This window comes from Myiozetetes cayanensis, unplaced genomic scaffold (assembly GCF_022539395.1).
Source record: "Myiozetetes cayanensis isolate MyiCay16 unplaced genomic scaffold, myiCay2020 scf10, whole genome shotgun sequence".
Taxonomy (NCBI): Eukaryota; Metazoa; Chordata; class Aves; order Passeriformes; family Tyrannidae; genus Myiozetetes; species Myiozetetes cayanensis.
This window is the reverse complement of record NW_026086605.1, coordinates 17,492,160-17,508,050: the sequence shown is the minus strand read 5'-3', so window position 1 is coordinate 17,508,050 and position 15,891 is coordinate 17,492,160. Positions and strand designations below refer to the sequence as shown.

At 40.8% G+C, this 15,891-nt stretch overlaps 1 protein-coding gene across 8 annotated transcripts in view; it reads right to left on the bottom strand.

The window, feature by feature from the left end:
- The window catches only part of SLC16A12 (solute carrier family 16 member 12), a 39,682-nt gene that overhangs the window by 5,448 nt on the left and 18,343 nt on the right, over window positions 1-15,891 (bottom strand). For all 8 annotated transcript variants that reach the window (XM_050338043.1, XM_050338070.1, XM_050338086.1 and 5 more), the window contains 3 exons: window positions 4,633-4,841; window positions 2,598-2,701; window positions 1,432-1,575 (listed from right to left, as the gene is read on the bottom strand). In XM_050338043.1, coding sequence (XP_050194000.1) covers window positions 1,432-1,575; window positions 2,598-2,701; window positions 4,633-4,742 — 358 coding nt within the window. In that variant the 5' untranslated portion in view covers window positions 4,743-4,841. The remainder of the gene's footprint in view (window positions 1-1,431; window positions 1,576-2,597; window positions 2,702-4,632; window positions 4,842-15,891) is intronic.

Here is a 15,891-nt window from a genome sequence, read left to right as displayed (position 1 = left end):
AAGCAGGGCACAAAGCTGAGGTTGGACTTGTACAGGCACCAGAGCCAGAGGAAAAGCCCTGAGCTAGAGAACGTCACTTGAGAGTTGTGAAAATCATACTCTATTTGGTGTACGTGCCATTTATTTTTTTAGTGAGTTGGCAGGGAGAAACATCCCAAAAAAAGTGAATCAATGTCCTGTGAAAAGTGCAAAGGCAAAGTTTAGGGCTGAAAACATTTTCATACCTCTTAGGAGGAACTCTGTTACTTATTGGCACTCCCCTGTCTCATTTCTGCTTCACTCTTCACCGTTTCAACTGTTGTAACTTTTATGGATTTAGATATTCACCCGTTATGGTCCCACCTCCTCTCTGGGTTGGGGGCACCAACTCTAGCCTTTCCCAACAGTTCATCTTTCTACCAATCAGTCCCCACATACTAGAAATTCATTGCTTGTCGAATTGCTTGTCTCTACAACTCCATATAGAGTAGTACAAAGTGCAACTGCTTTTCCACCTCAGTATTCACAGCAGTTCCCAGTAACGAAGCCTCAGAGGCATTAGCATGGTATGTGGCAGTCCCTCAACTTACAAGAAGCCTTTTTATTTGTTATGAACACATTTGTCAAAGATTAACATTGTAATACAGGAGTGACATGCACTACAATAAGGATTTTTTTTTTTTTTAAACAAATAAGCTGTTGGCAGCATGTGAACTGCAGTAATTCCACCAACTCATTACTAAACAGCAGGGGACCAAGTACAAGGTCTTATATCACCGTGGCTACCAGGTCAGTATTAATGAGGAAGGAATGTCAGTGTGACCACGGGCCCCTCTCAAGTTCATCTGTGCACAACAAACACGCACAGATAGGAAAGAGCAAAGATATTTATTATCACCATACCTGAACACAAATGGAAGAGCTGCTACAACAATTCTACCAACCAGAAATTCTTTTATTTTTCAAATGGAATGTAATGCAGACAAAAATCAGATGCACACTGACCCAGGTATTCACCCAGTGATCTTCCTCCTCTTACTTACTCCTATGTTTTGATTTAAACTTTTCTTTCCTAAATATGCAAATATTTTGGGGCAGTCTAGAATTCCTAGTATAACAAACTCCTCTCAAATTACAGGTAAAAAATGAAACCTTTTTATGTATATCACCTGCAACAGCAGTTCTTCTTGACCTCCCATAATTTCAGAACTTTATCCATAGTCCTCTCTCTAAGAGGAGTTAGAGTTGCTTTTGCAGGGTGCTGAATTTGGGTTACATGAGACTCAGTGTGTGCTGAAGCTCTCACAGCAGCAGCCAAAGCCTCTCTTTTACAATGAAGGGAACAGGTCTGAGTATCTCTGTTAGACCAGTGGGGTGTCAATATGACATGAAGAGATCAGCCATCATGTGTTGCATTCCTGGCAGCAACAAAGGGTATGAAATGCATCCTACCTGTAAGGACTCCTAATGATAAGTAGAGATGTTCCAGACTGGTGGCGAATGAACTCAGAATTAGTCCAGAAGATGCAAGCAGCCCTCCTAGCATGATACCAACTTGGCAGGAGACATGATTACTGATTAAACTCCCAAGTGGGGCTTCAAAGAAACAAACAAAGCTGGTAGTTAATGGCAGGTCCTCACACACAGTGCATTTCAACAGTCACAAAGCAAAAGTAAGCAGGAGGCAAACAGGAGAAAATGGTGATAGCAGTTACACAGAGTGATCTTCCAACATTCCCCCTATTGCAATGGTATGAACATCAAAAACAATTGGAAAAAAAACTTCTAAAAACAATTTTCCTGGAAGTCACAATAAACCTGAAATTTACAGTAGCTTTCTCAGCAGTCATTTTCATAGATCAAAGTCATTACAGGACACAGTCTGAAGTGCTGGGGTCAAGAGAGGCCACAGCAACAGCCCACACTGTTCATTATTCCACACTTACAATACTCTAACCTTCTCCCACCTGGAATTTGCACTTCAGTCCTCAGTAACTTCACATGTTTCCCAGACATACCCTGGCTGACACAGGTCAGTTGCTATGTCTCATTCCAGCTGGGTCCCCCTGCCTTTCTAGCAATTCTCATGGATTAACCCTCTTCCGCAGGACTAGGGCATGGATTTTCACCTAGCTGTATAGCTTGAAAGCAAACCCATGAGAAATGTGGAACAATTGCTGCATTTATACTGTCACCAAATCTTCTTTTAGGGGAGAAGACTATTTGTAAATATAAATGTGTGGTAAAAGGAAGATGACTGTGACTTGATCTGGAGGCAAGATGTACATCCTGTGCTAAGTCTCAAATATGACTCCAACCAAAAGGCAAAAGAAATGTGCTCAGTTAAGAGCTCTCTAACACGACATGTCCCACAAGACCTCGACAAAAGTACATTTCTGAAAACTTAGATCACTGAATAAGTTCTGCTTCTTTTCTTCAATATGAAGACACTCCCTTCCTGCACAACTATGCTGATGGAAGCAGCTTGGATATACCATGCCCCAGAGAGCCCACAGTATCACTCTTTCCCAGCTGACTCCACCAACGTGTGAATATACTAAAACCAGACGGAACGGATGAAAAAGCAACCACATTAGGCCTGAAAGGGTAATACACACCACAGAGCATTGTAGCACAGTCGACAATGGAGTGGATCCAAGCAGTTCTGGCATAATCCTGCCCAAAGTATGCCTGGAACTCCACAAAAAATATGGAGATGCACCTAGGACATAAAATATGAACATCAATTTGTTGAACATGGGACATTTGCTCACAGAAAACACGGGTCTCACTCTTCAGGTATAAAAAGCAGCCACTTGAAGGTCTTCTCCAGCTCCCAGAAAAATCAAATCTGTGTTTTGCCTATATGCCAATGAGATGGAGAAATGTTTAAACAGTTTCTAAGGGATACTGGCAGAGAAGATCTACCTTAATGAATGAGGGACACGACATGGAATATGAGAACAATCCTTGCTTTGCATTGGCAACAATTGAATCAAAAACTGGTGTCCAACTATTATCTCAACAGTGGGATTAGACAATTAGGCTGATGTAGAGCCTAATTCAGACATATAGCTACTCCAGAGAGATTACAAATATTATAATGCCACATGTTTCTTGCTGGGGTGTCTGCCTCTAGAGTTTTTATACCTCACAGTATTTTAAACTTAAATGAAGTTGTAATTATCATCAGTTATATATATCTCATACTGTGATGTTGCTTCCCTGGAACATAAAGCCCTAGCTTTCTACTTCTTCACTGACCTGGTTGCTCGCTATTCTACACCTGCACAAACTGGCTAATGTAGTACCTATAGAGCAAACACTACCAACGTGTTCATGGAGGGACAAGTGCAAAGCAAATCCTGACAAACAGAGAATCAAAACACAGCAGGAGCCTGTGGACCTTCCAATATTTTAATGAAAGGCTTCCAAGAGATGTTACTTTGCTCTGCTTAACAAGTGTTACTGTTCTACCTGTCTCTGCAGGGGAACAGATTAAAAGCTGCACAGTTTCATCCTCATTCCTGGATCAACAAGAGATGCCTTTTCATCCTCTTTTTCCCTCCAGCAAATCAATGAATGACCACTTTCTTCAGCTTTTTTTCTTGCACATACTTCATTCTTCTATATAGTCTACTGTGTGCCAGCCATTAGATCATTTCTTGGATGTAACACATTCCATACATTAAAAAATAATTAAATCCACTAGGAATTCTCTACTGCTGTTATGAAATTGATATATTTGCATCCATTAAGTAACACTGTATCAGTGTTTCTATGCCTCTTTTATGTTTTTAAGTACAAGACCTTAGGTTTTATATCCCTAAACCTGGCAGCTTTATTTTAAAAGAAATATGAACTTTAGGTAGGAAACACTGTATTTACATTATACTGACTGTCCAACAAGACACTGATTCAGTGTTCCTCACTTACCAGGGTGCTTATCTCTCTGCCTAATATAGCTTAAATGTCCATGTTCACACACAGCAGGCTCCTCTGTCTCCAGCCGATATCAAAGTCACTGTGGAAGTAATCTCATCCCACATTGCATTATGTTTATGCAAGGCAGAAATCTATTCCTGTTCTTTCTATTTTCGAGAAATATTTTCTGCATATTTTGGATACCAGAAGGGTATAGAGAGGGGTTTCTTCTCCAGGGCAGAACAGCACCTGAAATACTTGCAGGAGGAGAAGGGGCTATTTATGTGTTTTTCAGAGAGACTCAGGAAGCCAATTCACTGGGACTAGCAAAAATGAGCATGGCTGTGGGGTCAGAGGAATACAGTGAACCCAAAGTGACCCTACATGATTCCTCCCTCCCCAGCCAAACCACCAGAGCCTGAAATAGCTCTACCTGCTCCACATCTTGATTCTGTAAGAAATCAAGCAGAGGGTGCTGAAAGCTAGAGCAGCTGTCAGAAGAGGCAAGACTAAAACCAGAGGTCTCATAATCCCTCAGCCATCCCTACAGTTTCAAGGGTTTCAGGAAGCCTTTAAAAATGTAGCAAGAGTTTGTACCTAACCAGAATAACCCTGGCAGCTGTGGGACATCAGGGGAGATCTCAAACCCTCCTTCTAAGGTAAAAGAAAAAAAGGAAAAAGATATAATGGCACAAACAGGTCAGCAAGACAAGCATCAGTTGCCTTTACCTTGTCACGGCCCTGGTGCAGATAGTGACAAGGAAGCAGCCAGCAACAATCATCCATCCCCAGCCTCCATCAGGAGGGCCAATGTGCCGGGCCCGCTGGGATGAGGCCATGGTGATTCCTCCCTCCTCCTGGCCTCAGTGGCAAGGGTTGACTCCAGCCAGCATGCCAGGCATGGACCGGGGCTGCTCGGCACATGGGTCACTGGTCATCTGAGGAGAGAGAGAAGAAACAGGCAGAGAGGGAGTCAGGGCATGTTGTACATGCTGTAACCTGCACACTGGGCAGGACATACTGCTTCGGCTCTACTGCACAAAAGTGAGAGATTTCTTCCAAATACAGTTTATGAAAATTTGTTGGAAACAAGAGGGCCATCAGAATTCGGCCCTGTCTCTGGTACCATGCTTTTCATGGTAATTTGCCCAGCAGTTATATCCTAGTACATGATACCCTATTCCCCCCTACATGTCCCAGCACATAACATGTAAGTAACACACTCTACCACTGCCAGTCACCCATCTACCTTCAGCAGGCTCCCCCTGCTCATGCCAGTCCCTGGCCTGAACTGTACTTTCAGTTGCAGTCTCCACACAAACCATCTACTTAGTGCAAAAGTTTTGTTTGAGAGAATACATTTTTCACCTTTTTTACTAAAAGGGAATATTCACTGCAAAATCATAGCACATCTGATGATAAAATGACTTCCTTATTTCACAAGCCAAAACCCAGATGAAGGCTGTGATCAGCAGGACACAGCAACTTCATTTTCTGAGCATGAACAATTCATCAAAGGTTAGAGCTAACCCATGCCCTTCTTCTATCCACTTAAATCAAAGTAGTGTCTGCATCCAGGCCGTAAAGTAGTCTCTAAATACACACTGGGTTCTGTAGGACACTGCAGGAGACCAAATGACACCCACGGGACCCTAGATGAGTAACTGAGTCATGTGCATTGGGCTAGATTTGCCAACACTTTGGGTGTCACCAGCAGCACGGGACCAACAGCCCTTATTCCCTCTGCACCAGTGACTGTATGGCAGGGCTTGATCGAGGGGTCTGAGACACCCCAATTCTCTCAGTGCAGGAACATGCAGTGCTGGCTGTCAGTGGTTGATTTCAGACCACATTTTTGCCATCATCAACAAGCCCTTAGCCCCTGGGCGGATCAAAGATTTATAAGACATAAGTAAACTATCTGGGATACCTTTCAGTTTTTCTTGGAGAGAAAGCTCAAATAGCTTCTACATCACCTAACTATGACAGATACTAAATATGCAACATTCCTACTGACAAGAACCACAGGCTTCACAGGAAATGTGTCCTGTTACAGCATGTCAGAGGCCTGCAGAGCCACTCAAAAGGGCAATTCAAGAAAGCATCTATATGGCTAATAATATGCATTCTTGGTTCTTGCAGCTACTCAGAGAGGTGATAGCCAAGGCTTGACTTTGTAAAGCCCAGAGATCCCTGACCCAAAACAGCAAGGCATCTCAGAGCCAACCCTAAATATCACCACAACTGAACCTTTGAGAAATATTCGTCAATGGCCTTCCTATCAGAAGCTGCACCTCAAAGCCATTACAAAATTATTTTAAGAAAACATACACAGATTGCCAAATTCAAAGATGAGTGAAGTAGGAGAAAACAGATATGGCAAAATAAACAAAACCCACAACATGTTGAAAGCTTAGCTGAAATCCTACTAGGCTGTAAATAATACCCTGTAACAACACTGTACCAAGAGAGTCAGTGGACTCCTTAAAAAAAAAAAAACAAACAACTGAGGTAGTGTTTTGCTTGTAAATGAATAAAAAATTTTATTCTAATCTACCTGCTTGGTTTTCAAAGCCCAAGAATTGCACCTGATCATACAGGGTAGGATCAAGCCCTATGTGTCAACACAACTCAGTCCATAAATGTTAAAAGCTGAAAAACCTAGTGCAACTTACAGGAGTTAAGTCCAAAAGTCAGGGGCTGTGCTGTCACATGAGGCATCTGAACTGCCACGGGAAGTGAACAGCAAAGAAAACCATTCGTAACCTCTCAACAAAACGTGTGCTCATCAACGTTTTTGAGCTGTGACTCAAGCTAACCATGTTTGAAACAATATGCTTGAAAAATATCAGTGAATAAAAATATCCACAAAAGATGCCAAAACTGTATTATACTGCCATCCAGTTACACAATCTCAACCAGCTAACATTAAATATCTGTTCCAGGTCTTTGTGTACTCCTCAAGTACCATTCACTTCTCCCTCTGTTTTAGTCCGTCTGTATCACACATTTTACATTAGGCCAAAACTGTTGTATGGTATTTGGAACTAAAAATTACCGTCCTATTTTCTCTCTTCATGTAATAGGCTTTGCTAATATTTATTTGTAATTAAATATTTCTATGAAGCTTTCTAATTATTCAGAGCCCAAAGAAATGCCCATTACAAGCATCAGAACATGTACTAATGCTGTTTTAGTGTTCTCTTCTCCTCCATTGTCACAAACATCTGTTTCATCGTAAGTTAAATTGTATTATAAAGCCTTTGCAAGGTCTGTGTTATTCTCTGTGTTTATATGGAGTCTAGCACAATAGTGATTTTCACTTCAGCCTGAAGTGCTATTACAATACAACCCACACCAGTGAACCAGAAGAGAGCTCAGGTATGATAAAAACTCATTTGAGTTTTGCTTCTCACTTCCGTGGCTCTTTGGAGAGATGTTTAGTACTCTGCTCTGCCTGATTATGGAAACCATTCCCTCTTTGTATGAAGAATAGGCCACATCTCAGATGGGACACATGAAATAGCAAAGTTCAGATTACGTATCAATGGTCACAGTAGTTCACAAAGATCAAACAAGAATTCATGGCTGGGATTGCAAGAGCTTTTGTAAGGAAAAAAAAAGTGGTATCTCATGGATAAAGGCTCCTAAGTGAGTTTAAAAAGTCCCAGCTGGATGCAGTCTTTCCAAGTTCATTCCTACAGCTGATAAGAAAAATCACACAAAGCAACTTAAACCCAAATGGGTTTATGATTTCAAACCTCATCTTCAAGGCATTCAATCACTAGGACTTCGGTACATAAAGGATCAATGAAACCTCTGGAATGGAGACCAGGATGCTTTGTCATTTCTGACATAATCTTCTAACACACAGCAAAAAATAGCAATGGCACCTGACAGAGCTTTCTGAGAAGACTCTGCAAGTGCCCACATGACCAGCAGGACATCACCACCCTCTTCACAAGCCTTGAACTTAACATTTCAAGCAAAAAGTCACATTTTTTTTTTACCTTACATAATTTGCTTCAGGGCAAACATACAGCAGTGACACTGTGTACCTGCACCCTCCTTTCCTCCCCATTATACTCTGAAACAAACTTCTGACACAAACAAATTGAGGAAAAAAGGGACAACAGACTGGCTAATGCAGTAAAATGAGAAAGCATGTTTGTAGATAAGTATAGCACTACTCACAAAATCTGAGGGAGGCTGAAAATGTCTGCAGTCAGAATTTAGAGGATGCCAGACACATGACATAGAAGACACACCTTGTGTATTTGCCTTCCAGCCCACATGGCTAATTTGTAAACACACCATATTTCTCATGTGCAGATTCCACCCAGATGACAGACAATTTTGTGGGGTTTATGTTAGGTTTCGAGTAAGCTGACATGAACTAATGACTGATTTTTTATTTTTAACTGATAGAGTCAATTATACATCCCTTTCCATACCGCTTCAAGCAACAACTGCCTTATGAAATATGTGCCAGCACTGGATCAACAAGTTATCTGATGGCTAAGGCAGTGGTTACATGATTCTTCATGTTGGATCAGTGAATGACCAGATCATCAAGCAGCACAGTTTGATGCAAACAACCACCACATCCCTGTCTGCTTAGATGGAAAACAAAATTCAACACTTTTGTGAGTGTATGTGTCTAACCTAGCCACAAAAAAACCCCGCTGCTATCTAATCTAGCATGAAGCCCTGATTTGGCAGTGAGGTCTGCCATTAACTTATCCTGCCAAATTCACTTGAACAAGCAGAGCCAGTACCAGTGCTTTGCACCATGTGGCTACCACATTTTGCACCTAATACTAACAGCCTCAAAGGTGGATTTATTGCATTATTGCAAGTTTAATATGTTATGTTCAAATACCTGGATGACTGAATAGCCCATAAGAATCCACAAGAGCCACCTGAATTAACAGGGCACTCATAAAGTTCAAATAATTTAGCCCAAGGATTTCCTGTCAATCACAAATAATGTAATTAGGTGGAGTTTGTATAAGCATGTGAAACACCACAAAGGGAACCTGAGCAATTCAGACATACCTCTGCAGCACTTTTGCAGAGTCTTGGCAAGGCTAAGCTTCTTATTTTGGATCTCAGCAGTATCCTTCTTTGCCCCTTCTAGAGGAATGAAGGGTTTTTTTCAAGTTCTGATTATTGTGGGTGGAGGAGTAACTTCCAGGAATGCCAGAAGGGATAACAGTAACCATTCAATAAGCAGAAATATACACAAAATTTTCAGAGGAGTCAACAATCTCCACAGGAAGAGCCCTAACTAATTTTAATGCACAAATAGCAGTAGCTGGGCACTGTGGCCTCTGCCTGGATCTCTCACCCAACTTCCCAGGCAAGCTTCAGATGGGGATTGAGGCTCTAGTTAGCATTTTAGCTGTACATTAACGTGCTTGGGAAGAATTTGATGACATATCAGGCTGAGCAAACATAGATTAGCTATTTGCTTACATGGTTACTTGCTGTTATTTTCCCAGAACCCTGCCTCCCAACATACATACAAACAGCAAACATTTAATGAGGTTACAAGCAACTGAAAACAACAATATTATAAGAAATGCCTGGCCAAGATAGAAATAGGCCACTCAGCCTCCCTATAGCAGATCAATGCAAATCTCAACTCCTTGACTTCCCTCTCACTTCAAGGAGTACTGTGCCTTTCACAGCCACTAAACTAATAGGCAAGTTAAATAATTACCTTTCCTCCTGCTGCACATGTCTGAAAGCACTTATTACATCAACCTGACAATTTCATTCTGAGGTTAGAAAACTTCATTTGCTTACTGTTTTCTAATTATTTTTATCATGGATAGACCCAATTGTGAACTCTGCAAATGAAGCTGAACGAGCAGAAAGCATACTTTGCCTGAGCAATCACGTCCTCCCCCTTCCCAATCCTCAGTTTTCTCTCATGTTGCATCTTTTTCTTAACCTTTCTGGTACAGGATAAGACTCTTTTTGCATGTGAGGCCTGATGCCCTCTGGCAGTGCTGGCTGCTATTATAACACATCTCACATGCATGAAAAGATCCTGCAACTTGAGACAGGTAAAAAAAAGGGTTAAAAGACAATCTCATGAAAGATTTGCAACATTTGCTAGATAATTTTCACTAAAGCATTAAAATTGTGCTTTGCTGTGAGTTCAAAGAAGATGCAAGTGGGGAGAAGATGGCAACATACTCTGCTGATCCCTAAGAAAGCCTTAGTTACCCAATGTGCCCTGACAGCTCACTAAACATTGACTCTGTTTCCCCAAAATAATACATTAGGGTTAATATGGCAGGATAAATAACATATCAGTTACTTCAGCAGCTGCTGAGAACCCTGGAAAGAAAACAAGTGCTCCTGAGAGTATCTCCCTTACTCGGTCTGCTCAGTGAGCAGAAAGGGCAGGTAAGTTTACTGAAAAGGCATGGCTATAACCTTGCACCTCATCACGAGGTCTCTTTTTGCTGGGGAAAGGAGCACAGAAATCCACAGCAGCCTAGCAACTGGTCAGCACAGCAACAGGAGCCACTGACCTTTTAAACACAGCTTGCAGCTAGCAAAGAGCTCCCTGCCCCCTCTGCCCCCCCTCCTTCCACTATAAAGGTTTTCTTCTTTAATTCAAAAACCATATCACAACAGGGTGAAGCTGCAAATCATTGTATGACAAAGGACAGAGGACAACAGGTACAGTCAGGCTGGCCTGCCTGGGTACCAGGGGTTGGTTTTTTCCTACCTTGTTCACCTGCTCCATTTACACCGTTGATATACCTGGGCAGCTCCATCATCTCAAGAAATACCATTTCACCTGTCAGACAGTTTGGATGGTTTTTTGAAAATGCTCCATTTGTAGAGGGATACAGCTTCAGCCAGAGGAACAGGGAGAAGGTCAGGTTTGTATCACAGCTGCCCCATAGCAAGAGCACACAGATCTCAGAACATACGGGGGTCTCACCCCACTGCTTTCTGCTTCTTCACACTGTTCTGACTACACAAAATCAAAATGGTTGTGTTAAGATGCCTTTGTGATTTCTGTCAGAACTGCATTGAAGGATTTTGTGCAGTTTATCCCAAAGGAGCTGGCCCAAATACGTATACCAGCATAAATAAGCACAGAATCCAACACTTATTTTTACCTGTTTGATAATACAGAGATGTACATGACAGAAGAACGAGAAGGAAACTTACCTAGAATTTTCTTTCTGGAAGAGTGAGATATATACATATACATATACTGTATGTAACATTTGCTACCTTTACAGTGGAAATGGGTTGGGTGAGGCCTGAGAAACTTCTGACAGTGTCTGTGTCCAGAATGCCAGGACACACTCCCAGAACAGGTTCATTGTCACCAATGAATTTATTTTGTATTTTTGTTGTGAACAACAACACACGCAGATTTCAAAGTCACTTTAAGAACATTCGTGCAGATGAATTTTATGAAGAACAAGTATAAAGCAATTTAAGCATAGCTGGAGAAAATTCATTAATGCTTAGAGTGAAAGGTAACATAATTGCATATATTTACTACATTTAACCTATGCACCTAGCTCTAGGGTAGTTTTAATAACTTCATATATTTACTCTATTAACATAGCTCTAGGATAGATCTCTTCTTCTCAGTTTTCTTGTTCCTAAGATTGCACCAAATATTGCTACATTTATTTATGTTGACCTCTGGCTTTAATACTCTCTTGCTTTCTGTTCCCTTTACTCTGACTACTGCATCTTTAATTAAATAAAAAATAAAAGAAGAAAGGAATTATGAATAAAATAATAAAAAAAGAGGGGCACAGAATGAGTAGCAAAGACAGAAGAGGAGGAGAGAAAAAAGGAAAAACTAGCTAGCAAAGAGATGTATGTTCTATGTGACAATGGAGGGTAAGATGTTTATAAGATTAAATACTTTACAGATTATGAAAGAGTTAATTTCTTTTGCACGTCTTGAAGGATCGAGGATGACCAGATCTGATCACTGACCAGTGTCCTCCCCAGAAGCTTGCTAACCCCCTCCTACAGTAGAGCACATTTAAAAGGGACACAGTATGTGATACAAGCACAGAAGATGCAGACAGCTGCAAACCTTCTATCAACTGGACTGTTAAGAAAAAAAGAAGCACTTTCTTTTTTTTTCTGTTTGGAAAAAAGGAGACACTTTTTCATCCTCTTTTTGCTTCCCTGTGCTCCCACCCTAGCAATTGCATACCATGGTAGGCACTACAGTCAGCAGTCAGGTAGGCAGCTAAATCCGAAATTGTGTACAGCTCTTGGGATGCAAAGGCTATTTCTAATCTAATATATTTTCTCCAATAAACAGCTGCCCCATTCTGCACTGGGGGTTAGCTATTTAACTCAAAAAGAACAGCTTGGTTTGATTTCAGCAGAGACTGTTTATCAAGAGTTGCATGATTATGACTTTGACTTTTTTATAGCAACCCAAGAGGTCCTTTCCAACCCTATGTTCCTAAATAAAAACAACTCTATTGAGCATCTTAAGGCTGCTACTCTATACTCTCAGCTTTCTTCTCTGTTTAAAGTAGTGTCTGTTCAGTCTCTAGACAAAATCAAAGTTTATGCTTTTCTGAGAAGAATGGCAGATGCGTCCACAGAAATCTTCCTTGTGTGAGCAAGTAACCTTGTGGATTATCCACATCTATATAAGCAGGGTACACGTTCAGCTTCTCAACTTCCATAAATTCTGTCTCTCTCCAGCACTGTTACAAATGGTTAAAAACAATAACTACTTACCTGAAACTTCATTGAGGGAATTTTACCAGATTCAGAGTAAACAAACAAACAAACACATAATAAAAATCTCAAAACAAAACCAAAACCCAACCTGACTTTTAATTGCTGCCATAGCACCAAGACAAGAAGAACATTAAGACAAGTTGTAGTAAGTGCTTCACCCTTTCCCCCTTTTTTTGTAACATTCCTGAAAAAATGTGCATGTTTTATTTTGAAAATCTTTAACCACTTTTATACTTTTAAGGGGGGGGTTCCCTATGATTCCAAATAAGAGCAACATTAATAACCTATTTGTATTGTAGTAGTACTTTGGAGATTCTAATCAGGAAGCAGTGTCACAGTGCTGGGCACCATACAAACATCTAAATAAACTTGCCCTCCATCCAAGACATCTCAAGATAGAGAAGATTAATTGTATGATAGCCCAGCTTATTAACCCCTATCACTACACTGAACAGCAAATGTTCTTTATTTGCTTCAGTTTATGCATATGAGGGAGGTGGCTGGTGGAGAATATAGACTGAAAAGAGCATAGATGTGGGAACAGGAAAAGCAATCTGGAAAGTGAAGGGATGTTAAACAGCTGGTAGAGAAGGGAGGTGCCAGAGAGGGGCACAGGTGACTGAGGAGACAAAACAGGGGCAAAAGTTCAGAAGACTCCCTTTTACCCAAGAGTAGAAATATTCAGAGCTGAAACATGAAAAAGATTGTAAACATAAGGGCTGTGGAGCAGCACATTACCTGCTCCTCCCTGAGCAGTGAGTCTCTGGGAAGGGATGAGCCATGCTTGCCTCCCACAACAATCGCTTTGCCACAGTGGCTTCCTAATTTGTCAAATTTGCCAGGAATTTCTAAACCAAACAGTATAGCTGGAGCCACAGCAGAAGTAGCTACTGTCTGCTGGGTCAGTAGTGAGAAATGTAATATTAACTTCCCTTGTCTCTCAAACCATTGTAGAAGGCTTACAGAAATCCAATGGCCTGACAGAAAGTGTCTACACAATAAGGTTAAGCAAATCATAATGGAAACCTCTTGACCCTTTTACATAGTTTCTGGCTAGGTTAATCCTTAAATAATGTAGTTTAACTATAGAGGGTAAAAAAAATGTGAAGGAATATTTTTCCAGAGAAAGATTGTCTTTAACTTACTTAACTCCATCTGAAAATGTGCATTTTTGCTCGATATTCTGAAAGGTTTTTAAACTAACAAGCACAGGACTCACCATTTCATTTTTCACTGTGATAAAAATAACAGAGAGCAGATAATTTTCCTTGAGTACATGACTGTTACCGAAATCCAAGCTGGCACTGTCAGCGTGCACACCCTTAGGAAGGTTATGGTCACGCATGTTCCACCAAACACGTATTTTCTCCCTGAAAGGTGAACTCACTATTTGAATAACTGATAGCCAACAACCAGGCTGCTAGGACAGGAGAATGGTACCATCACAATCTCCATTTTAACATCGTTGTTCCCCTTCCAGCAAATAAGTGAGAATAACCAAAAATGCTTACAAAAAATATCAGGAAAACTTTTGGGGAGGAAAGAGTCATTCCTGCTGTCCAATAACTTCAGTTACACAAGACAAGATTTTAAAATTTCAGTTGAGGGACTGTTGATGACATTATCTTATGATGCCAATATACAGATGTATCTGATGACACATAGAGAACTTTCTGATGTTTGTTATTTTTTCTAATATCTCTCCTTGTTTCAGTATTTCTACATTTTCCTAATTTTAAACAGGTGGTGGGTAGGCAGTGGTTGTGGAAAGGTTTTTTGTTTGTTTATTTATAATTACATTCTATTTATCTGTTACTTTTGAGTTTTATAACATACCATTAATGATTAAACATTTTGTCCAACCTTCTCATTTATGTTGTGTGACAGTACAATCATTTTTCCAAGCCATTCCTATCTGTTTGAGGATCTGTGCACTTCTCTGGATCCTTGAAGAAATGTTAACATCTGACCATAATTGTTTGGAAATTCTGAAAAAGCTTTTTATTCAAAGCATCTTCAGCTGACACTTTTCCCAAGTCTGGTATATTACTTTTTCTATCTTCAGGAAAATCTTGCCCTGGGAAAGTACACCACTGCAAAGCTTCCATGGAACATGTGAGAACGGGACATTTTTTTCTCAGACAATTACTCAATCAGTCTATGGAATCACTACTCTGCTTCTTTTACTGATTCTGCACCCCAGATTCTAATTTAGTGATAAGGATCCAAAAATCAATATCACTTAGGTTAGCTGGAGATGACCTGGTAAAGGATATACCAAGCAAACGCTCTTCTGATCCCTCCAGAGAAAATGAGGATGTTATCAGGCTCACCAGGAGTGCTCAGGCATCAAGAGTGCAGCTGTGCCTGGATAAAACTGAGGGGCTACTGACTATGGAGACACATCTCCCTGCACATACCTGGAAGTGCCAAAGCCCACCCAAAAGCTGTGGCTGCTGCCAGCTTCTTTGTCTCGTCTCTGATAAGAAAGGAATGGTGATGGACACCATGTCCAGCAAACATCCTCAGTGAGGAGTCCCAGCCTAGGGAAGCACCGGCAACCATTCTGCAGTGTCCTGGGAGAGGTGCCACCCAGTGCGCAGGCACTCGCTTGGCAGAGGAAATCCAGGAAATCAGGAGGCAAGCCAATGGGAAACTGGTACAACCCCACCTAGAAAATCTCAGTGATGAACCTACAGAATATGTACCTGTACTTGGAGCTCTTTCACAGTTATCATCTTTTTAGCCCTTCTGTTTATGGAAAAGCCTTGTTCAAGTTTTGCAAAACTAATTTGGTTTATAGTGTTCTCAATGTTCCTGTCTGGGTTTTAGTAAGATAAGGAATTGTACTTAAACAAAGACATCTTTTCCCCACCTTGTCGATGAGTTCAGAGCCCAGGTGGCATTGTTGGGTTTTTAACAATTCACACAGAAAAATATTCTTCACGGTTAATTTTCAAGATGTGAATCTTACACAAGTGCTTTCTAAAGGGAAAAGAGACGACTGTTTTAGAAAACATATTCTGTACCTACAGAACAACCTATCCAGAAGATTGCCTCTATTTATCTGATGATGTAGGGCTGCTGTTAGTGCCAATTCATCACCTTCTTCAATATGCAATATTTGTTTGCAAAAACTAATCAGGCGTGGAAAGGCAAGACAGGCTATTTCCTTTGGTTCACACAAGCTTATGTTCTGAAATAAAGCTATTAGGATACTTAATG